Raw genomic sequence first — 23,102 nt, 5'->3', positions numbered from 1 at the left:
TGACCTTGTTATAACCTTGAAAAATAATTTTTGTCACGGTGACATTCTGCATATTCTACATATTCTAAAATAGAGAGACCTGTTATGCTTCATTTCATCGTAGAAATGCATTTAATTATACATTACTTGTCCATTACATTGACACGGTGAACATCGTTGACTTTATGTAAAATACATTTGTACAGAATGTGAATAAATAAAAAGGGTTTCGTTAATGTTCACGGATGTCGTTTATTGACTCGCGACGGGAGCGAATTTTCTGGTTCAACAGTTTTTTTTTGTCATGTCAATTTGAGAGATAATCGCCATAATAAAACGGCACATCGTCGTTCGTCTTTGTGGCTGACCACACCTGCTCTTCGATCCAGTCCAAGAACGGATGCACCAAAGTGTAAAAGCCTGGTATCGCGGTGCCGCAGCCTTGACCGGAACCTGTGATCCCGATGACCCGTATACCGGCCTCGGATGCCATTACTAAAGGACCTCCGCTGTCACCATGACAGGCGTCCGATCTTCTGCTCTCGTTCCTGTCGATCGCGCAAACTATGGTGTCGTCGAGACCGTGAGGCAGTTTACCGAATCCAGTGTACCACTTGCTGCATTCTTCTTTGTCCACGATACTGTACGAAAATGCGAAAAATTTTATAGAGAAGCACAGTGAGTTGATAGTCTATGATTGTACTTTCTGTTACTGTTGAAGGATCCATGAAAAAATCCCCAGACATGGCCCGTGAACTTCCAAAAATTATGGTTTAATCATCGATAGATAGTGTATTAATAACTAGTAAAAATGACGAAATATGTATCATACCTGAGGCTAGCCGTCTTCATCAGCTGCGTACTAAGTGATCCCTCAAAACTCGTCGTACCCCACCCAAGCACGACTAAAGACGTTGTGGGCGTTATGGTTTTACTGTCCAAAGGTTTGGTTTGCAGGCAGGCAGGCTTAACTGTGCGTGACATTTCCACTTCTCTTTCTAGTTTCAAGATGGCCACGTCGTTGTAGCTTATGCCGATTTTATGTTCCGGATGGTACGTTATGTCTCTTATAGGGATGCGTTGCACGCTCTTATCGGTGCTGAGTAAGTTTTCGTGGCCTAATCTTACCTGCAGCAGTGCAAGAAGAAGTTAGTTTCACTAATAATTTTTGATCACTCGAGAAATCATCGAAATTGTATGTAAGCATTTATTACATTCTTATGAAGTCATAGTTGAGTTTCTTCACTTACTTCAACCGGAACGGATCCGTTAATGTTGTGCACACAATGTGCCGCTGTCAATACGTGTTCAGAACTTATCAAACTGCCCCCACAGAAATATGTAAGTAGTTTATCCGTGGCATTGGCATCTTTTTTTATATATCCTAGAGCAACCATGTATGGGTTGACGTGAGCTGCCGTAATTTCGCCATCGATTACAAAGTGGACTGCCAGAACTTTGCCCAAATCGCCGCATGCTAGAAACGAAATTAAAATAAATAATTTATATAATTTACCAGGACTCGAAATAAACAGACACGTAATAATCGGAGTACAGTACTGAACTCGTGACCCAAGGTTACGGGTTCAAATCCCCCTCACAATTAATAATTATTTTTATGGGTTTTTTATTATCCTTTTATTCCAATTTTTTATTCCTAATTGGAGTTTTAAGCTTTGTTTCTCTTTTCTTTAAAAATTTCTCCTATTTTTCTTTCTTTTAGTCGTGTTCGGTCCCACACAGACCGAACGTGAAATATATGATATAAACACGGTCGGCTGCAATAGCCAGGACACGCGACGCACAGTGCGGACAAGTCGGCACATCTCACTAGATTTTTATTTGACGATGCACGAAAATTTCCTTTGGCAGAACTCTTTATTAGCAGGAAATGCATATTATTATTCATTTAAAAATCATTTAACAATTTTTTTTATGCATAAAAATAATTTTTTTTTTCAACTTATTAATTTTATTGTTAAATTTAATTTTTTGTGACTAATTACCATTGCATATGCATCAGTAACCAAATTTAGATTTTTGTAAAAAAATTTGGCCATGGAGGCACTCTCTAAAGTGCCAAAAATCGAAAAATGTTATATTAACTGTAAATGAGTGTGCAATAATAATTCTGTGTAATGGAAAGTGCTTACCAAGGAATATGCATTCTTTATACATTTAATAACGTAGATTTATTTTTTGTACAAATTTTCAACGGTGGTTTTATTTGTTAATTGCATATAAAACTTCAAATTAACATAAAACAAAAACTGCAAAATATATCCTGAGATTTATGCATATTCGGATACATTACTTATTATAGTTTAAGAATTTCATAGTTTTGTCTGCGACTTTTTTTCGACTCTCAATTTTATAAACTTTTTAAGAAGTGTCCATACCTTTCCTTTAGGATCTATCGTGGAAAATTTGTTATTTTCTTTTTAAATGTATTAGTTATATTGTTAAATTTCATTTTTTGTGAATAATTAACAATAAGTATACATTTGTAAACAAATTTGGTTGTAAAAAATTTTGCCATTTGTTCGCCACAGTTACAGTGGCGAATTTACCGGGAAAGTTCAATATTCGTGTATATCACTATATGAAATACATTTCTTTTGCAAAACATGCGTATTAGGATGGAAATTGTTAATAATAATCATATTTATGCACAATACAATTTTGCAATAATTATGTATCAATCATTTTTATGTATTTTTAATTTGTTTTTAATATATGTTTTATAACTATTGAAAAAGTAATAAGAATGTAGGGATAGATCGAGATGTGCAAGATCACGAGAGTCAATGATTTTGGGTCGCAATCAAAGTACTGAGAATGACTCGGATAGCGAATAGCGATTTGTTAAGTTTATTCATTTTATTCACTAGTATTATAATTTGTTTAAGTTTATTATTGTTAATTTTACATATGGTTCATTTATTAATAATTTTGTTCTAAACTTGTTAGTTTTTAAAAATAAATTTGTTAATTTTTAATAGTAAATTTTTTTTTTGTTAAAATCGTAAACTATATTGGTAAATATAATTGTCTGTAAAAAATTTCCTCTATAAATGCATTAATAACCGAACTACGAGAAATGCCGAAAACAGGCGATTTGTCCGCACTGTGCGACGGTCCCAAGATTTGGAGTGTCATCGGACACCACTTCGAGACCTCCGTGAGCGAGCCCATTCAAAGGGCAATATACAAATATCTCGTTTTCCAGACCATCTTTCCCATATCCTTCACACCTAATCCATTCAGATAATCTAAACACAGTTCCACCAAATCGCATCCCTACTCCGACGATCAAATGCACCACTCACTAACCAATAGAAGAAGAGTCAGAGTCAACATTATAGACGACACGACAACCGAACCGCAGAACGCGAAAATACCTCGAACCGAACACACAAATCGCTTGCCCAGACAACACGTATCGCTCGAATCAAGAACACAAATCGATCGCGTCGAGAACACAACTATCGCTCAGACAAACTCGTTGTACACATTATACCTTGTCAACTGACTTGTGATTGTTAAGTTTTTAAATATATCGAATTGTTATTCCAAAACGTCGAGTTCCTTTTAAATAGACGTGGTTACCCCATAACTTCGCCACGGCCCCGAATATCGTTCGCGAGCACGCGAAACGGGAGAAAGAAATTATTTATTGTTATTAGAGTTTGTCGAGCTATCAATCGTTGCAGTTCCATTATAATATGTTATCCAAAAAGGAACAGACGTAAAATAATGTATTCATACTTTGGTAACAGGGGTCACAAATCAACCGCAATGACGCTTGGGGTGCATGTTGCATTTGAAATTTAAACGGCTGACCTTTCTCGAGGATTTTTGGGCAGATGAAATAAAACAACTACCACAGAAAGGAAAACATTTTGTTTCTTGTACTTTCTTGACGGCAGCTTTATAGACGCGCGATAAGAATTCATTGCCACATCAAGTTGTTCCAAAACATGTCGTGTAATATTGTTTACTCTATTTCTTGTTTAGATTTGCACAAGAGATTCGACTGAAAGTTTTCTACACAATCGATGCAATTACGACTAAAGTACTGTTTTACATTAGTTTCACAAATTGCAATGAAAACGTACCTCTTTCGGCAGGTCTCTCAGTCAGATTTTCGTTAAAGACAGGCTTGCGATGACAGCAAACGATCTCGATGAAACCATCGAACCCGCATCTTTCTACGGAATCCCAGGATCTAATGCCTTCTCGCACCTCCTTCATCTTCTCTGGACAGTCCGTTATCTTTTTGCACACACCTGGGCCACCATCTTCCAATTTGCACGCGCTGCCTTCTACAAAACACAAAAATAAGGATGATCTTCCATAAAATAGACGACGTTGTCTCTCATTTTGTTTATTCCCCTCGTCCAGCGAGCTTGTCACCATTATGTTGTTTTGTTTCTTGGGATTTAAACGGAAAAGCATTTTCGAGTGGCCCCAACGCTAATGACTCGATCAACAGAAGATTGTTTCAACCTCACGCCGCATCGTTTTCAACTTGTAGCAAAATAAGCTTTTAAACAAATTATAAGACGCACCCTTACGCACGCGTAGAACTTTATATAAAAGACTTAAATAACAAACGTTCATTTTCGAGATTAAACTGCGTCTAAAGCGTAAGCGTCAGAACTTGTGCATCAGCATACCAGCACAGTGCTTGAGAAGCCTATTAACAGTTTTGTGGTAAAGCGTCACGACTTTTGCACGGCACTGTACATCCAATACGCGAATTTTCGGCATAATTCTGAACACTGGAGAGGAAGGTTCGAGCACACCAACACCGGTCAAGTAGAAGAAGAGGTAATAGAAGATGTTTCCGGTCGCCGAGGCAGAAGACGAGGAAAAAAATCGCGGATCTAGGATCGTGAATTTTACCATAGAGCTCCGCGCGGAAATCGATCCCCAGTGAACCGATCAACAGTTGGGCCAGCACGATCGGAAGAACGTTGCTGTACATTTCGACGAGCAGATTTGCAATGGCAACGGCGAGCAATGGACGCGATCGACAAAACTGGTCCCTGATGAAGCAACCCGTGTGTCGTTTACGACAAGGCTAAAGTGATCGTTGGAGGCATCGGCGAAGTGACGCGGTGAATCAGAAACTCATAGGAAACAGGCTCGCAGGAAGATTCACGCTTCGGTCTTCCTGTTGATGAAGAGAAACACGATAGAGCCGACGCGACGCGAAACTCGTCCCCGCAACAGGATTTAGTGAATGTTTCCCGTAGCAGGAACCGGATTTGAAAAGCCTTCCCTCGGAAATTTTTAGATATTCGCCGATGACCGGAGCAGTCGAAGGTGAACTGCTCCTGAGGGATATTTTTCATAGTTTTTTTCCCACCGGAGGTCGCATTGACTTGCTCCCAAAAAATTGTCTGTTTTAAAAGTTGCTCGTTTCTGCAACCCTGGATTACCTCAAGGTCATTTCAAAGACCCGAGCTTGTTTTTTCCTGTACTTTCATAAAATCAAAACAAAAATGTGGCATTCGATTTAAAAAAACCACGAAGTGACCTTGTTATAACCTTGAAAAATAATTTTTGTCACGGTGACATTTTGCATATTCTACATATTCTAAAATAGAAAGACTTGTTATGCTTCATTTTATCGCAGAAATGCATTTAATTATACTTTACTTGTCCATTACATTGACACGGTGAACATCGTCGACTTTATGTAAAATACATTCGTACAGAATGTGAATAAATAAATTTTGTGATGTTGGAATCGTGAGATGGAATCATCGTGACCGGTACGAATTGCGGCGTTAAGCTACGTCCACAATGAAGCTACAACGGGTAACTTTTAGTTGATGTTGCAATGCTTCTTGAAGAGAGCCTCCGCATTTACCCATAAAAGAATAAGAAAGCAATAAAAACGATGTTGCTTCAGCGAGGACATTTACGCTGCATCGTCGGCATATGTATGCTATTCTAAATTAGTCGGAAATTATTTCATAGTTACTCCCTGGCCATCGAACTCGGGCCATACAAGAGCTTCGCTTCCCTTAGAATCATAATTTCCTATTTATCTTTTCTTAACCTTGTAACAGCACAGAATTAGAATTGAATCGCGTTCCCGTAAGTTTTCTGGTTCAGCAGTTTTTATGGTGTATGGTGTTTTAATGTGTCGTTCGTCGTCGTGGCTGGAGGTGACCACACATGCTCCTCGATCCAGTCCAAGAACGGATGCACCAAAGTGTAAAAGCCTGGTGTCGCGGTGCCGCAGCCTTGACCGGCAGCTGTGATCCCGATGACCCGTTCACCGGCCTCGGATGACATTAATAAAGGACCTCCGCTGTCACCTTGACAGGCGTCCGATCTTCTGCTCTCGTTCCTGTCGATCGCGCAAACTATAGTGTCGTCGAAACTGTGAGGCAGTTCACCTAATTCACTGTACGACGTGCTGCATTCTTCTTTGTTCACGATACTGTACGAAAATTAGAAAAATGTTATAGAGAAGCACAGTGAGTTGTTAGTCTGTGATTGTACTCTCTGTTACTGTTGAAGGATCCATAAAAAAAATCCCCAGACATGGCCCGTAAACTTCCAAAAATTATGGTATAATCATCGATAGATAGTGTATTAATAACTAGTAAAAATGACGAAATATGTATCATACCTGAGGCTAACCGTCTTCATCAGCTGCGTACTAAGTGATCCCTCAAAACTCGTCGTACCCCACCCAAGCACGAATAAAGACGTATTGGGCGTTATGGTTTTACTGTCCAAAGGTTTAGTTTGCAGGCAGGCAGGATTAACTGTGCCTGACATTTCCACATTTCTTTCTAGTTTCAAGATGGCCACGTCGTTGTAGCTTATGCCGATTTTATGTTCCGGATGGTACGTTATGTCTCTTATAGGGATGCGTTGCACGCTTGTATCGGTGCTGAGTAAGTTTTCGTGGCCTAATCTTACCTGCAGCAGTGCAAGAAGCAGTTAGTTTCACTAATATTTTTTGTTCGCTCGAGAAATCATCGAAATTGTATGTAAGCATTTATTACATTCTTATGAAATCATAGTTGAGTTTTTTCACTTACTTCAACCGGAACGAATCCGTTAATGTTGTGCACACAATGTGCCGCTGTCAATACGTGTTCAGAACTTATCAAACTGCCCCCACAAATATATGTAAGTGGTTTATCTGTGGCACTGTCAGCGTTTATTATGTATCCTAGAGCAACCACGTATTGGAAGTCGTTAGCTTTCGCCTCGACGCCATTGGTTATATGGAATGACCAACCATTGCCCTCGTCGCTGCATGCTGGAAACCACATTAAAATAAACAATTTGTACAATTTACCAGGGCTCGAAATAAACAGAGTTCAGTACTGAACTCGTGACCAAAGGTTACGGGTTCAAATCCCCCTCACAAATAATAATTATTTTTATGGGTTTTTTATATTATCTTTTTACTTTCAATTTTTTATTCCTAATTGGAGTTTTAAGCTTTGTTCCTCTTTTCTCTAAAAACTCCTCCTATTTTTCGTTCTTTAAATTATGTCATTTATTTATTGCTACTAGGAGAGACGGTGTTTTTGGGAAGAGAGGGGCTGGACAGAAGAGGAAGCGGAGGGGATGATGGAGGAGAGGATAGAGGCAGTGAGTGAGGAGATAGTGAAAAGGGAAAAGAAGAAGCAGCGGGGGGAGAGATGGGAAAAGATAGGAAGAGCAAGGTACAACATGTGGTACGGGAGGGTGAAGGGAGAGGGGATACCAGGGTACCTGAAGAAGAGGTGGGGAGAGAGCAGGTGGCAAAGGGTGGCCAGGTACAGGTTGGGAAACGAGATGAGAGGTGGAAAGTATTGGTTGGAGGAGGAGAAGAAAGCATGTAGGGTCTGTGAGTGGGAGGAGGAAACGTGGGAGCACGTGTGGGAAGTATGTATAGGAGGGGTTGAGGGGAGAGGTTGGCAGGGGATGGTGGGGGAAGTTTTAGGGGATGAAGGAGAAGGAGAGGAATGGATGAGGAAGGTGGATGAATGGAGGAAGAGCATGAATGGAAGAGGTATGGGAGAGGAAGTATAAGGAGAGAATGCACAGGAATGGAGTGAAAGAGAGAGCAGCCGGAAGAGGAGGTCCAGGAGTCGGAGGAAGGATGGGTGAGGTGTAGGGAGGGGGGAGAGCAGAGAAGCATGTGTGTGTGGGAGAGGAAAAATAAGAACGCGGCGGATAGTAGTGTAAGATCGCTCTCTCTCTCTCTCTATGGCGTGTTTTTAGGATAAGTATAGTTAAGTTAGGGTAAGTTAGGATAAGTTTAAGGTTAAGATTAGGGTAACAGCGAGCGAAAGCGGGAGTTGTAAATAAAATTGTAACCCCGAAGGGAATCAATAAATGATATATATATATATTTATTGCTAATAGAGTTTATCGAGCTATCAATCTTGCAGTTCCATTATAACATGTTATCCAAAAAGGAAAAGACGTAAAATAATGTTTTGATACTATGGCAACAGGGATCACAAATCAACCGCAATGACGCTTGCGGTGCATGTTGCATTTGAAATTTAAACGGCTGACCTTTCTCGAGGATTTTTGGGCAGATGAAATAAAACAATTCCCACAGAAATGAAAACATTTTGTTTCTGGTTCTTTCCCGTCGGATGCTTTATAGACGCGCGATAAGAATTCATTGCTACATCAAGATGTTCCAAAACATGTTGTGTAATATTGTTTACTGTATTTCTTGCTTAGTTTTGCACTAAAGACTCGACTGAAAGATTTCCACTCAATCGATGCAATTATGTCATAATTGACAGTACACTTTCACATCACGAGTACACATCGATTATGTTGCAAACGATTTAACTCGTATTGGAAAAACACTCGGATAATATTAATATTTCTGCAAAACGGAAGAAACGAAAAAATATTTACATTGAACGCTTCTATTATTTTCTTACTCTGCCGTACATTTAATTTGACTAGGATTCGTAAAAATTAGAAATACATAGGAAAAACTTCAATTTTCATAATATCGGAGCGTAACTCCAGAGATGTGAATTTCCAGGAGAATGTATTTATTGTTAGCGGGAATAAAATCAAGAGTAAAGTACTGTTTTACATTCGTTTCACATATTGCAATAAAAACGTACCATTTTCGGCAGGTCGCTTAGTCAGCTTGTCGGTAATGTTAGGCTTGCGACAGCAAATGATCTCCATGAAACCATCGAACCCGCACCTTTCTACGGAACCCCAGGTTCTGTTGCCTTCTATCACCTCCTTCATCTTCACCGGACAGTCCGTTATCTTTCTGCACACACCTGGGCCACCATCTTCCAATTTGCACGCGCTGCCTTCTACAAAACACAAAAATAAGGATAATCTTCCATAAAATAGACGACGTTATCTCTCATTTTGTTTATTCCACTCGTCCAGCGAACTTGTCACCATTATGTTGTTTTGTTTCTTGGGATTTAAACGGAAAAGCATTTTCGAGTGGCCCCAACGCTAATGACTCGATCAACAGAAGGTTGTTTCAACCTCACGCCGCATCGTTTTCAACTTTTAAACAAATTATAAGACGCATCCTTATGCAAGCGTAGTACTTTATATAAAAGACTTAGATAAGTAAGCAACTGAATTTGTGCATCAGCATATCAGCACAGTGTTTGAGAAATCTATTAACAGTTTTGTGGTAAAGCGTCACGACTTTTGCACGGCACTGTACATCAGATACGCGAATTTTCGGCATAATTCTGAACACTGGACAGGAAGGTTCGAGCACACCAACACCGGTCGAGTAGAAGAAGAGGTAATAGAAGATCTTTCCGGTCGCCGAGGCAGAAGACGAGGAAAAAAATCGCGGATCTAGGATAGTGAGTTTTACCATAGAGCTCCGCGCGGAAATCGATCCCCAGTGAACCGATCAACAGTTGGGCCAGCACGATCGGAAGAACGTTGTTGTACATCTCGACGACCAGATTTGCAATGGCAACGGCGAGCAATGGCTGCGATCGATGAAGCCGGTACCTGATAAAGCAATCCGCGTGCCGTGTACGACATGACTAAAGTGATCATTGGAGCCATCGGCGAAGTGACCCGGTGAATCAGAAACTCAGAGGGAAACAGGCTCACAGAAAGATTCACGCTTCGGTCTTCCTTTCGATGAAGATAAACACGTTAGAGCCGACGCGACGCGAAACTCGTCGCCACACCATAATTTAGTGAATGTTTCCCGCGGTGGAAACCGGAACTGAGATACCTTCTCTCTAGAAATTTGCAGACGTCGCATGGAAAGTATCGCCGACGAAATGCTCCCCAATCCTGAGGAATATTTTTCTTAGCTTCCTTGCCAGCATAAACGCGCTCCCAAGAAAATTATCCGCTTTAAAAGTTGCTAGTTTCTGCAACCTTGGATTACCAGGTCATTTCAAAGACGTATGCTGAATTTATTCTGTTTTCTGAACTTTCATAATATCAAAACAATAATATGTCATTCCACTTAAAAAACACGAAGCGACCGTGAAATAACCTTGAAAAGTCACACTGACATTCTACATAGAAAATTATTGTCTACTTTTACTGTTCTAGGAGAAATGATTGGCATTTAAAGTGAGATCCTACAGTTGTTTAAAAAATTCCATTATCCTGGAAGGATTCAACTTTTAAACACACTTTTCTATGGCTTTCGTTTCGGATTTTGGAAAGAAAATTGTTATTCAAAGTGGTACAACAGCAAAAGCTCTGTTGTCCTGAATTGACAGCGGCACCGCGATTGAGATTCATTACTACGGTTTTAAGGTGAAATATCATGGTGGCCGGTAATCGACATTAATTCGATGGTGGTCGTACTATTAATTAGAATAATTGACGCACTAATCACTGATCACGTAGAAGTTGATCTCGGATCGAGTATTAATATAATGTCTCCTCATAGTTATTTGCACGATTTAAAAAATTCAGTTAATATACAAAAACGAATTAACATGTTAAGTATTATAGATCGTACGACGAACAATATTTGAGTACAGTACAATTAATCATTCACTTCGAGAAATGATACTACAGCTGAAAGTGGTGATATGAGAATTGTTTCAGAAAATATTAATAAAAATACACAAAGGAATATGTTACTCATTCTTTTATAATGGAGGTATTTCGAAACTTGTTAAACCTACTTATATACGTCAGATCGTTCTGTAAGTAGTGTCATTCCTCTTCCTACTTCTTCTACACAGATCTGTGTAACAAATTCATCAATAATTAACCCTAGAATGACAACCTGTTGTTGCCGATAACTCCATAAAATATTAATTTCTTAGGATCTCCAAAGAAGAATAAAGAAAGAATTTGCAGAAAAGATTGAGTAATACTTAAAACACCGATGTTTCATTTTAGGTTGTCCTTGAAAAAAGGGAAGGCTGTCGATGCAGGGTTAAAATTAGATTGGTTATAAATTTCAAAAGTTTTAAACTAATACTTAAAATGGCACTAATTATGGAATGACCAAATACGAAGTTTCTCGATGTAAGGGCACGTACGAGTTGTCGAGGAGAAAAAGAGTATTAATAATAGATAGACTTTATTGGACATCGTCGACTTTATGTAAAATACATTTGTACAGAATGTGAATAAATAGAAATGGGTTTTGTTAATGTTTACGGATGTCGTTTATTGACTCGCGACGAGAGTGAATTTTCTGGTTGAACACTTCTTATTGTCACGTCAGTTTGAAAGATAAGCTTGATCTTAATAATAAAATGGCATAAGGTCGTTCGTCTTTGTTGCTGGAGTTGACCACACCTGCTCTTCGATCCAGTCCAAGAACGGAAGCACCAAGGTGTAAAAGCCAGGTTGCGCGGTGCCGCAGCCACCAGCGGCAGCTACGATCGCGATGACGCGTTTGCCATCGCGTATGTCATCGGATGACATTAATAAAGGACCTCCGCTGTCACCTTGACAGGCGTCCGATCTTCTGCTCTCGTTCTTGTCGATCGCACAAATTATGGTGTCGTCGAGACCGTGAGGGAGTTTACCGAATCCAGTGTACCACTTGCTGCAATCTTTATTTCCTACGATACTACAAACGAAAAGAAAATGGGAGAAATTTTTCAGAGAACCACAGTGAGTTGTTGGTTAAAAAATCCCTAGACAGTGGCCTATGGATTTCCAAAAATTATGGTATAATCGACGGTAGATATGTATCATACCTGAGGCCAGCCGTCCTCATCAGCAGCTTACTAAAATCTCCCTCGTAAGTCGTCAAACCCCACCCAAGCACCATAAAAGACGTTCTTGGTATTATGGTTTCACTGTCCAAAGGTTTAGTTTGAAGGCAGACAGGCTTAACTGTGCCTGACATTTCTACGTCTCTTTCTAGTTTCAGTATGGCCACGTCGTTGTAGCTTATACCGATTTTATAATTCGGATGGCAGGTTATGTCTTTGATGGGGATGCGCTGCACGTTTTCATCGGTGCTGACCAAGTTTTCGTTTCCTAATCTTACCTGTAACAGTGCGAGAAACCTAAAGTCGCCATTCCCTTTTACGATCGCGAACTTTTCGTTTCGGTAATGTTTCTGGATCACTCGAGAAATCCTCAAAATTGTATGTAAGCATTCATTACGTTTTTAAATGAAATCATAGTTGACTCTCTTCACTTACTTCAACCGGAACAGATTTGTCGTTGTTGTGGACACAATGTGCCGCTGTCAACACGTGACCAAAACTTATCAAGCTACCTCCGCAGATATATTTAATTGGTTTTTCATCTTTGTCAAACTCATTGTTTTTATATCCTAGAGCAACCACGAACGGGAAATCGCTAGCTTTCGCCTCGATACCGTCGAATATATTGAATTGCAAACCATCGTAATCGTTGCATGCTAGAAATCACATTAAAATAAACAATTTATATATTTTCAAAAATTTTCATGTGAGAACATTTTTAAAACAGTACCACATGTAATAAATTCCAATGTAACTGATTGAAAAGTTCCAGAACTTTTTCGAACCCTGTAATTGAAATTTCATTGTTCATCGTAATTTTGATTTAATTTTTAACGTCTGATTAAATGGAAGTACGTACATCGTGCTGCTTTCTTCGCCTGTCTCTTTTGTAAATGTGAAATCTACAAGGTCCACGGGTTAGAGCAACAAAAATAAATGACCAGCACGCCGATACGCAACATTTCCGCACGGTCAATGTCACTTCGTTGAAACAGAAGTCGGCGGGTTCGAAATGAATTATTAATGACCTCGTGGGTAAATGAATATTCAACGAGACACCAAGAAACTAATCATAAAACTAACATTTGACTGCTATCGATGAAAGTACTATTTCACATTGTTCACCTATGAAAACGTCAGCACACATAAACACCCATACTCCAATGAAAACATACCAATTTCGGCAGCTCTCTGAGTCGTCTTTTCGACAATGTCAGGCTTGCCGTGACAGCAAACGATCTCGATGAAGTCATCGAATCCGCATTTTCCTGGTGAATCCGCGGTTCTTTTGCCTTCTTTCACCTCCTTCACCCTCTCTGGACAGTCTGGTAGCTTTTTGCACACTCCCAGGCTACCATCTTCTAATGTGCACACGCTGCCCTCTTCAAAATACAAAAATAAGAATCAACACCTCTTCAGCACCTAGAACGAGTCTCTCTTTATCTCTAATCTTCCATAAATTAGACACACGTGTCACTAGATCTCATTTCTGTCGAATCTTGCGAATCTTTATGAATTTATGGCTTCAGCAAATTTTCAAAAAATGTTAGAGTATAAAATTCGACCGTATCCAATACGATATTTAATTATTTCAGACATGCTAATGCTGCTACTTTCTTAAAATTCGTCTAAAAAATTGCATAAACATCCGCAGTCTAGTGATAACATTGATAAGATAGAATTATTATTTATATTAGCAACGTTGCATTGTTATGGAACAATAACCAATAACCAGCTAATAATAGCCGATGTAGAAAAAATGGACACAGAGAAAATAAAGCGAAAAATACAGGGATAATACGGAGAGAACCGGTTCCCGACAAGGTTATATCTCATTTTGTTTATTTCACCCGTGACAGTGAACTTGTCACGATTATTTGTTGTGCGAGTTTATTTATTGCTTATATGAACTCATTTAAAGGGGTCTGAACAATTTCAAATTAATGCACAAAGCGAAATTGTGGGATGAGTCAAATTTTAAAACTAGAAGTAACTGTCCGCCATCTAAAAGAGCCCGTCCCCTTGATTCACATAATCAAATACATTTGCCAAAGTACACAAAGCGTCACGACTTTTGGACAACACTGTACATCAAATACGCGGGTTTTCGGCAAAATACTGAACACTGGAGGGGAAGGTTCGAGTACACCAACACCGGCTGAGTAGAAATCAAAAAAAAAAAAAAATCGCGGATCTAGGATCGTGAATTTTACCATAGAGCTCCGCGCGAAGATCGATCATCAACGAACCGATCAACAGTTGGGCCAGCACGATCGGAAGAACGTTGTTGCACATCTCGACGAGCAAATTTGCAATGGCAACGGCGAGCAATGGCTGCGATTGATGAAGCCGGTCCCTGATGAAGCAATCCGCCTCGTGCCGTGCAGGACAAGACTAAACTCATTCTCAGACTCAGAGGAAAACAGGCTCGGAGGAAGATTCGGTCTTCCTATCGACGAAGAGGGACACGCTAGAGCCGACGCGACGCGAAACTCGTTGCCACAACGTAATTTAGTGAATGTTTCCCGTAGCAGGAACAGGATTTCAAAAGCCTTCTCTCAGAAATTTTTGTACATTCGCCGATGACCGGAGCAGTCGAAGGTGGACTGCTCCTGAGGGATATTTTTCTTAGTTTCTTTTCCCACCGGAGATTGCATAAACCTGCTCCCAAAGAATTGTCTGTTCTAAAAGTTGCTAATTTCTGCAACTTTAGATTACCTCAAGGTCATTTCAAACATCTGAGCTGGTTTTTTCCCTGTACTTTCATAATATCAAAACAAAAATATGGCATTCCATTTTAAATTAAAAAAACCACGAAGTGACCTTGAAATAACCTTGAAAAATCATTTTTGTCACAGTGACATTCCGCATATTCTACATATTCTATAATAGAAAGACTAGTTATGCTTCATTTTATCGTAGAAATGAATTTAATTGTACTTCACCTGTCCATTACATAAACACGGTGGACATCCTCGACTTTATGTAAAGTACATTTGTACAGAATGTGAATAAATAAATTTTGTGATGCTCGAATCGTGAAATGGAATGATCGTGACCGGTATGAATTGCGGCGTTAAGCTACGTCCACACTGAAGCAACAACGAGCTACTTTTAGTTGATGTTGCAATGCTTTTTGAAGAGAGCCTCCGCATTTAACCATAAAAGAATAAGGAAGCAACAAGAACGATGTTGCTTCAGCGAGGACATTTACGCTATCATGTTAGCATCGTCGGCATATGTCTGCTACTCTAAATGCGTCGGAAATTATTTCATAGATAATCCCTGGCCATCGAACTCGGGCCATACGAGAGTTCCGCTTCTCTTAGAATCATAATTTCCTATTTCTCTTTTCTTAGCCTTGTAACAGCACAGAATTCGAATCGAATCGCGTTCCCGTTGATTTTCTGGTTCAGCAGTTTTTATAGTCGCGTCAGTTTGAAAGATAAAGTTAATATGTCGTTCGTCGTCGTCGCTGGAGGTGACCACACATGCTCCTCGATCCAGTCCAAGAACGGATGCACCAAAGTGTAAAAGCCTGGTACCGCGGTGCCGCAGGCTTGACCGGAAGCTGTGATCCCGATGACCCGTTTACCGGCATCGGATGACATTAATAAAGGACCTCCGCTGTCACCTTGACACGCGTCCGATCTTCTGCTCTCGTTCCTGTCGATCGCGCAAACTATGGTGTCGTCGAGACCGCGAGGCAGTTTACCGAAACCAGTGTACCACTTGCTGCATTCTTCTTTGTCCACGATACTGTACATGAAAAGAAAACGGGAGAAATTATATAGTGACGTACGGTGAGTTGTTGGTTTATATACTTCCAAAAATTATGGTATAATCGTCCGTAGATGATTAATACACTCCCAGACTAAAAGATAGCACGCGTGTGCTATCTTTAATTTCTCGTGTTAAAATTATGCTAGCGTGGAAACTCTGTGCAGTATGTAAAACATACCTTCCGCGAATATGTAAACAGAACATAGATTGACTTCAGTTCAATGACGTCTTTTAGTTGAAAGGGAAACACATAATCCGACGCAGTCAAAATGACAGCACACTTGAAAAATAAAGATATATATTTCGTACAACACAACTGTATGTTTCATGAAACAAAAGTATACATATTTGTTATAGCAATATATACGCCAAACTACATTTTTCTAATAATGTGTGGAACCTACTTTGTTTTTTATGACTTCCACCATCCTTTTAGGTAAAGAATTATATAGTTCTTTAATTTTTGCCTGAGCTAAATTTTCCCATTCAGTTGCAATGCAAGTTTTTAATTCATTTATGTTTGAAAATTGTCGGCTTTCAGCATACACTGCTTGCGAAAGCATTGCCCAGCATTTTTCAATGATATTCAGGTCGGGTGAGCACGCCGGCCATTGAAGAGTGGAAATATTTTCGTTTAAAAAATATTCCTTAATAATTTTAGCAGTATGTACTGCAGCATTGTCTTGTTGGAATATATATGGCGTTTTCGCAATGCGTTCCCCATATGTATAAATTTGATTTTTTATTAATTCGATATATGGGACTCTATTCATTGTTCCTTGAATAAACTTGATTTCCGTTTTTCCTTTATATCCGACACCAGCCCAGACCATTACTCCACCTCCACGCATTTGACGTCGAATTTTTGTTATTGGTTTCTTACAAATATCATGATAATAATATTTACATCCGTCTAGTCCATCAAGATTAAACCTCTTTTCATCCGTACAAAATTACTCTTCTCCAAGTCTTCTTCCAAAGCACATGTTCTCTTGCAAATAACAAACGTGCCTCCTTATGTTTGGCATTTAATGATGGTTTCGCTATTATTCTAGACCGGTTTATAATGTTACTAGTCTGAAGTACACGACGAATAGTTTGTATATTTCTTTCGACTCCAGCTTTCTTAGCGATCTCCCTCGCAGTACCACAAGAATTGGAAGCAGCACGTATAATTGCTCGTGTATCGCGTTCAGATAAAGCTGCTGGCCTTCCTGTACTTTTCTTCTTTCCGTATGCACTTGTATCTTTCAACAAATTATATATAACTTTTCGACTGCGACTAATTTCTTTTGCAATTTTAGTAATAGACAACTTTTGTTTTCTCAGAGCTAAAATTGTGCTAATTCCCCTTCACTAAGTTTTTTGCCACGACCCATTATGAGAATAGCAATATGACAAAGCTCTAGATACAACTTGAACACTGTAACTCCGTGCAAGCTCACGAAACACTGAAGAATATGTAAACATAGTTCCAGTGTGCTATCATTTTGTCTGCGTCAGATTATGTGTTCCTTTTTCAACTGACAATGAGAGAACTCATTGAAGTAAAGTCAACCTGTGTTATGTTTACATATACGTAGAAGGTACATTTTCCATATATTTTAGAGTTTCCATGCTAGCGTAATCTTAACACGAGAAATTAAAGATGGCACACGCGAGCTATCTTTTTGTATGGGAGTGTAGCTATTAAAGATGACGAAATATGTATCATACCTGAGGCTGGCCGTCCTCATCAGCAGCGTGCTAGATTCTACCTCGAAGCTCGTCGAACCCCACCCAAGCACGACTAAAGACGTTTTGGGCGTTATGGTTATACTGTCCAAAGGTTTAGTTTGCAGGCAGGCAGGCTTAACTGTGTCTGACATTTCCACTTTTCTTTCTAGTTTCAAGATGGCCACGTCGTTGTAGCTTATGCCGATTTTATGTTCCGGGTGGTACATTATATCTCTGATGGGGATGCGCTGCACGCTCCTGTCGTTGCTGACTAAGTTTTCGTGACCTAATCTTACCTGCAACAGTGCAAGAAGCAGTCCGTTTCACTAATATTTTTGGATCACTCGAGAAATCATCGAAATTGTATATAAGCATTTGTTACTTTTTTAAATGAAATCATAGTTGACTTTCTTCACTTACTTCAACCGGAACGGTTCTGTCCTTGTTGTGCACACAATGTGCCGCTGTCAATACGTGTTCAGAACTTATCAAGCTGCCCCCGCAGATATATCTAATTAGCTGTCCCTCTGTGGCATAGTCATCGGTTACTGTATATCCTAGAGCAACCACGTATGGGAAGTCGCTAGCTGTCGCCTCGACGCCATCGAATATATGGTACGACAAACCATCCCCCTCGTCGCTGCATGCTGGAAACCACATTAAAATAAACAATTTGTACAATTTACCAGGGCTCGAAATAAACAGAGTACAGTACTGAACTCGTGACCCAAGGTTACGGGTTCAAATCCTCCTCACAATTAAGAATTATTTTTATAGGTTTTTTATTATCTTTTTACTTTCACTCTTTTATTCCTAATTGGAGTTTTAAGCTTTATTTCTCTTTTCTTTAAAATGTCTCCTCTTTTTCATTCTTGTAATCTTGTCATTTATTTATTGTTATTAGAGTTTGTCGAGCTATCCATCGTTGCAGTTCCATTATAACATGTTGTCCTGAAAGGAACAGACGTAAAATAATGTTTTGATACTATGGTAACAGAGGTCACAAATCAACCGCAATGACGCTTGCGGTGCATGTTGCATTTGAAATTTAAACGGTTGACCTTTCTCGAGGATTTTTGGGCAGATGAAATAAAACAATTCCCACAGAAAGGAAAACATTTTGTTTCTGGTTCTTTCTTGTCGGAAGCTTTATACAGTAAGGAGCCAAACTGATTACGCACTATTTGAAACAACATAACTTTTTTTAGACTTGAATGTTATTGAGAAGATAGAAGGATTAGTTTATTAGACGAGGTGTCAAAAATTTTTGAAAAAAATTTGAATTGGTCGGAATCGCAAAAGAAATAGTAAAAGTTGGTTTTTTCAGCTTTTTTATCTGAGCCTGTATTGAAAATTTAAAGAATGTGTTTGATTATCTGGAATAAATTATATCCATGCTGAAAATTTCACCGATATTGGTTACGTGGATATTGGTTTACTAGTTATAAACAATTAAAATAGGGAAAATTACCATTTTTCACGATTTTCGACAAAAAATCGCACTTTTAATCGTTTATAACTCGTAAACGAAGTAACCAATATCCATGAAATTTTCAGCATGAATATAACTTATTCGAATCAATAGAACACATTTTTAAAATTTGCAATACAGTCTGAGATAAAAAGCTGAAAAAACCAACTTTTACTGTTCCTTTTGCGATTCCGACCAATTCTAATAAAACTAGTCTAATAAACTAATACTTCTAACTTCTCAAAAACACTAAAGTTATTTCGACTAATTTGAAAAAAGTTATGCTGTTTCAAATAGTGTATAATCAGTTTTGCTCCTTACTGTAGACGCACAAGAGTTCATTGCTACATCAAGATGTTCCAAAACATGATGTGTAACATTATTTACTCTATTTCTTGACTAGTTTTGCACTAAAGACTCGACTGAAAGTTTTCCACATAATCGATGCAATTATGTCATAATTCACAGTACACTGTATCACGAGTACACATCGATTAGGTCACATCGGGTCGATTGGGTTAGTAAATACTCGGATAATATTAATATTACTGCAAAACGGAAAGAACGAAAAAATATTTACACTGAACGCTTCGATTATTTTATTACGCTGCCGTATATTTAATTTAACTAGGATGCGTAAAAATTAGACATACATAGGAAAAACTTCAATTTTCATAATATCGGAGCGTAACTCCAGAGATGTGAATTTCCACGAGAATGTATTTATTGTTAGCGGGAATAAAATCAAGACTAAAGTACTGTTTTACATTCGTTTCACATATTGCAATAAAAACGTACCATTTTCGGCAGGTCTCTTAGTCAGCTTGTCGGTAATGTTAGGCTTGCCATGACAGCACACGATCTCCATGAAACCATCGAACCCGCACCTTTCTACGGAATCCCAGGTTCTGTTGCCTTCTCTCACTTCCTTCATCTTCTCTGGACAGTCCGTTAGCTTCCTGCACACACCTGGGCCACCATCTTCCAATTTGCACGCGCTGCCTTCTACAAAACACAAAAATAAGGATAATCTTCCATAAAATAGACGACGTTATCTCTCATTTTGTTTATTCCCCTGGTCCAGCGAACTTATCACCATATTTTGTGTCAATATTATCTTCTTTTGTTTCTTAGGATTTAAACAGAAGAGCATTTTCGAGTGGTCCCAACGCTAATGACTCGATCAACAGAAGGTTGTTTCAATCTCACGCCGCAACGTTTTCGACTTGGAGCAAAGTAAACTTTTAAACAAATTATAAGACGCATCCTTACGCAAGCGTGGAACTGTATATAAAAGACTTACATAACAAACATTCATTTTCATTAAATTGCGTCGAAAGCGTAAGCGACAGAACTTGTGCATCAGCATATCAGCACAGTGTTTGATAAATCTATTAACAGTTTCGTGGTGAACAAAACGTCACGATTTTTGCACGGCACTGTACATCAAATACGCGGATTTTCGGCATAATTCTGAACACTGGAGGGGAAGGTTCGAGCACATCAACACCGGTCGAGTAGAAGAAGAGGTAACAGAAGATGCTTCCGGTCGCCGAGGCAGAAGACGAGGAAAAAAATCGCGGATCTAGGATCGTGAATTTTACCATAGAGCTCCGCGCGGAGATCGATCCCCAGTGAACCGATCAACAGTTGGGCCAGCATGATCGGAAGAACGTTGTTGTACATCTCGACGAGCAGATTTGCAATTGCAACGACGAGCAGTGGCTGCGATCGATGAAGCCGGTCCCTGATAAAGCAATCCGCGTGCCGTGTAGAACAAGACTAAACTGATCGTCGCAGGCATCGACGAAGTGACGCGGTGAATCAGAGCCTCAGAGGGAAACAGGCTCGCAGGAAGATTCACGCTTGGTTCTTCCTGTCGATGAAGAGAAACACGTTAGAGCCGACGCGACGCGGAACTCGTCGCCACAACATAATTTAGTTAATATTTCCCGCGGTGGAAACCGGAACTGAGATACCTTCTCTCTAGAAATTTGCAGACGTCGCATGGAAAGTATCGCCGACGAAATGCTCCCCAATCCTGAGGAATATTTTTCTTAGCTTTCTTTCCGACCGGAGTTCGCATAAATGCGCTGCCAAGACAATTATCTGCTTTAAAAGTTGCTAATTTCTGCAACCTTGGATTATTTTGAGGTCACTTCAAAGGCGTATGCTGAATTTATTCTGTTCTCTGGACTCTCATAATGTCAACACAACAATATGGCATTCCACTTAAGAAACACGAAGCGACCGTGAAATAACCTTGAAAAGTCACACTGACATTCTACATAGAAAATTATTGTCTACTTTTACTGTTCTAGGAGAAATGATTGGCATTTAAAGTGAGATCCTACAGTTGTTTAAAAAATTCCATTATCCTGGAAGAATTCAGCTTTTAAACACACTTTTCTATGGCTTTCGTTTCGGATTTTGAAAAGAAAATTGTTATTCAAAAGTGATACAGCAGGAAAAGCTCTGTTGTCCTGAATTGGTAGCGGCGCCGCGATTGAGATTCATTACTACGGTCTTAAGGTGAAATGTCATGGTGGCCGGTAATCGACATTAATTCGATGGTGGTCGTACTATTAATTAGAATAATTGACGCACTAATCTCGGATCACGTGGCAGTTGATCTCGGATCAAGAGTATCTTGCACAACGCAGGCTTTCGTGAAAATTACAAGGCTGTTAGAATATATCTTGACGCAAACAACACACGAAATATTGTTTCGCAGGTTTGCAATCAATCGATTTTACGCGACACCTTGCGCAATAAAACCAGTAATAACAATCCAATCAATGCGCGAGGCATGCAGATTCTTCTAACAGATACCGTATTGTTGATGACAATGTTATTTTCTTTAGTTGATTGCCAAGCGGAAAACAATATTTCCTATACTTGCATTTCTCCGTGAGAACAATTTCAGATTTGGTCACGAATTAGGATTTGACCAAAGCGTCGTGGAAAGTATTTAGGATGGCGCAAGGTTGGCATACCTATTTTGTAAGCTCACAATTTTTTTCATTTTTTTTCGGTCTCTGTTTCAGAATGTAGATCGTCGTCGAAAATTTAGGTATGCCAGGTTACACGCTTGCGAAATGAAAATATATTTTTGGTCACAGAATGGTTCAGTGTATCATAAATTATTGTAATAAAAGAAGACACTGCATACCACGGATCGTACCTATAAAAATGCTATTACTTAACAAATTACAGATTCTTTAAATAGACGTGTCAATCTTGCGGCACGTTTATGCCAGCAATAAATACTGAAGCAAAAGTTCTTTACAAAAAGTCCCAAAAAGTTGCCTAAAAATAAAATTTGGTTGCAGAGTGACATAGTGACGTAACAGTTTACACGTAAGCATAAGTAACGCGTTATAAGAATATTATATTTCCCGCTGATTCCAAATTGTTTAATTCACTACAACTGGGTTCATTGCCGGTAACCAGAGTGTTAAAAAGTCATATTATTTATGCAACGATTGGTGTACTCCGAGTTTCTGGGCTAAGGTTACAGGAATCTATACTTTCATCAATTTTCAAGGTTCCCCGTACAAAGTTACTTTCACTAATCACCGAAAACGTTCAACCTCTCCGCTTCGCATCTCCGGATTCGATGGAACTCGACGAAGCACAGTCTCTACTCGATAAATGTCCCAAATATCTACCCTATAATTGTCCCAGAACTCGGACAGTCTCGAGCTTCGCTGTCCTTTTCTAAATTCGGCAGTGGATCAAGGAATAGTATCTTCTAGCCGACAATTGTCCCTGGCCGGACCCGTGTTTTGGACAATTATCGAGTAGAAGTCTTCGCCGAAGTCTCGTCTATGCCGAGCTGAGAAAACGCGTAACTGTAAACTGGGAAAAATGCAAAACCAGCTGCGCGGAGTAGGAAGTCGGGTCATCGTCGGATGACCGTGAACGATAAGTATAATACTTTTCTGACAAAAGCT

At 39.3% G+C, this 23,102-nt stretch overlaps 3 protein-coding genes across 7 annotated transcripts; all 3 read right to left on the bottom strand.

Moving 5' to 3' along the window:
• Window positions 1-156: 156 nt before the first annotated feature.
• Window positions 157-6,169, bottom strand: LOC143362185 (serine protease persephone-like). Of its 3 annotated transcripts, none has more exons than XM_076802126.1 (5): window positions 6,053-6,169; window positions 4,098-4,304; window positions 1,230-1,456; window positions 812-1,107; window positions 158-620 (listed from the first exon to the last, which is right to left on the bottom strand). In XM_076802126.1, exons 2-5 carry the CDS (start codon window positions 4,231-4,233, stop codon window positions 287-289), a joined length of 993 nt encoding a protein of 330 aa, XP_076658241.1. In that variant the 5' UTR covers window positions 4,234-4,304; window positions 6,053-6,169; the 3' UTR covers window positions 158-286. The 3 variants fall into 3 exon arrangements, with proteins under 3 accessions (XP_076658239.1, XP_076658241.1, XP_076658240.1); XM_076802125.1 differs by lacking the exon at window positions 6,053-6,169 and adding an exon at window positions 4,888-5,467; XM_076802124.1 differs by lacking the exon at window positions 6,053-6,169 and having other exon boundaries at window positions 157-620; window positions 4,098-4,825.
• On the bottom strand, window positions 5,613-14,923 carry LOC143362188 (serine protease persephone-like). Of its 3 annotated transcripts, none has more exons than XM_076802131.1 (5): window positions 14,390-14,919; window positions 13,352-13,558; window positions 12,612-12,832; window positions 6,632-6,927; window positions 5,613-6,439 (listed from the first exon to the last, which is right to left on the bottom strand). In XM_076802131.1, exons 1-5 carry the CDS (start codon window positions 14,469-14,471, stop codon window positions 6,115-6,117), a joined length of 1,131 nt encoding a protein of 376 aa, XP_076658246.1. In that variant the 5' UTR covers window positions 14,472-14,919; the 3' UTR covers window positions 5,613-6,114. The 3 variants fall into 3 exon arrangements, with proteins under 3 accessions (XP_076658246.1, XP_076658245.1, XP_076658244.1); XM_076802130.1 differs by lacking the exons at window positions 12,612-12,832; window positions 13,352-13,558; window positions 14,390-14,919 and adding exons at window positions 7,050-7,273; window positions 9,102-9,305; window positions 9,836-10,285; XM_076802129.1 differs by lacking the exons at window positions 5,613-6,439; window positions 6,632-6,927 and adding exons at window positions 11,506-12,028; window positions 12,159-12,454 and having other exon boundaries at window positions 14,390-14,923.
• Window positions 14,924-15,056: 133 nt separating this feature from the next.
• On the bottom strand, window positions 15,057-21,065 carry LOC143362187 (serine protease persephone). The gene is made up of 5 exons (XM_076802128.1): window positions 20,751-21,065; window positions 19,945-20,151; window positions 18,096-18,322; window positions 17,676-17,971; window positions 15,057-15,935 (listed from the first exon to the last, which is right to left on the bottom strand). Exons 1-5 carry the CDS (start codon window positions 20,830-20,832, stop codon window positions 15,599-15,601), a joined length of 1,149 nt encoding a protein of 382 aa, XP_076658243.1. The 5' UTR covers window positions 20,833-21,065; the 3' UTR covers window positions 15,057-15,598.
• Window positions 21,066-23,102: the final 2,037 nt, after the last annotated feature.

The sequence above is a fragment of the Halictus rubicundus genome, chromosome 16 (assembly GCF_050948215.1).
Source record: "Halictus rubicundus isolate RS-2024b chromosome 16, iyHalRubi1_principal, whole genome shotgun sequence".
NCBI lineage: Eukaryota > Metazoa > Arthropoda > Insecta > Hymenoptera > Halictidae > Halictus > Halictus rubicundus.
This window is presented reverse-complemented; position numbering and strand designations above follow the sequence as displayed.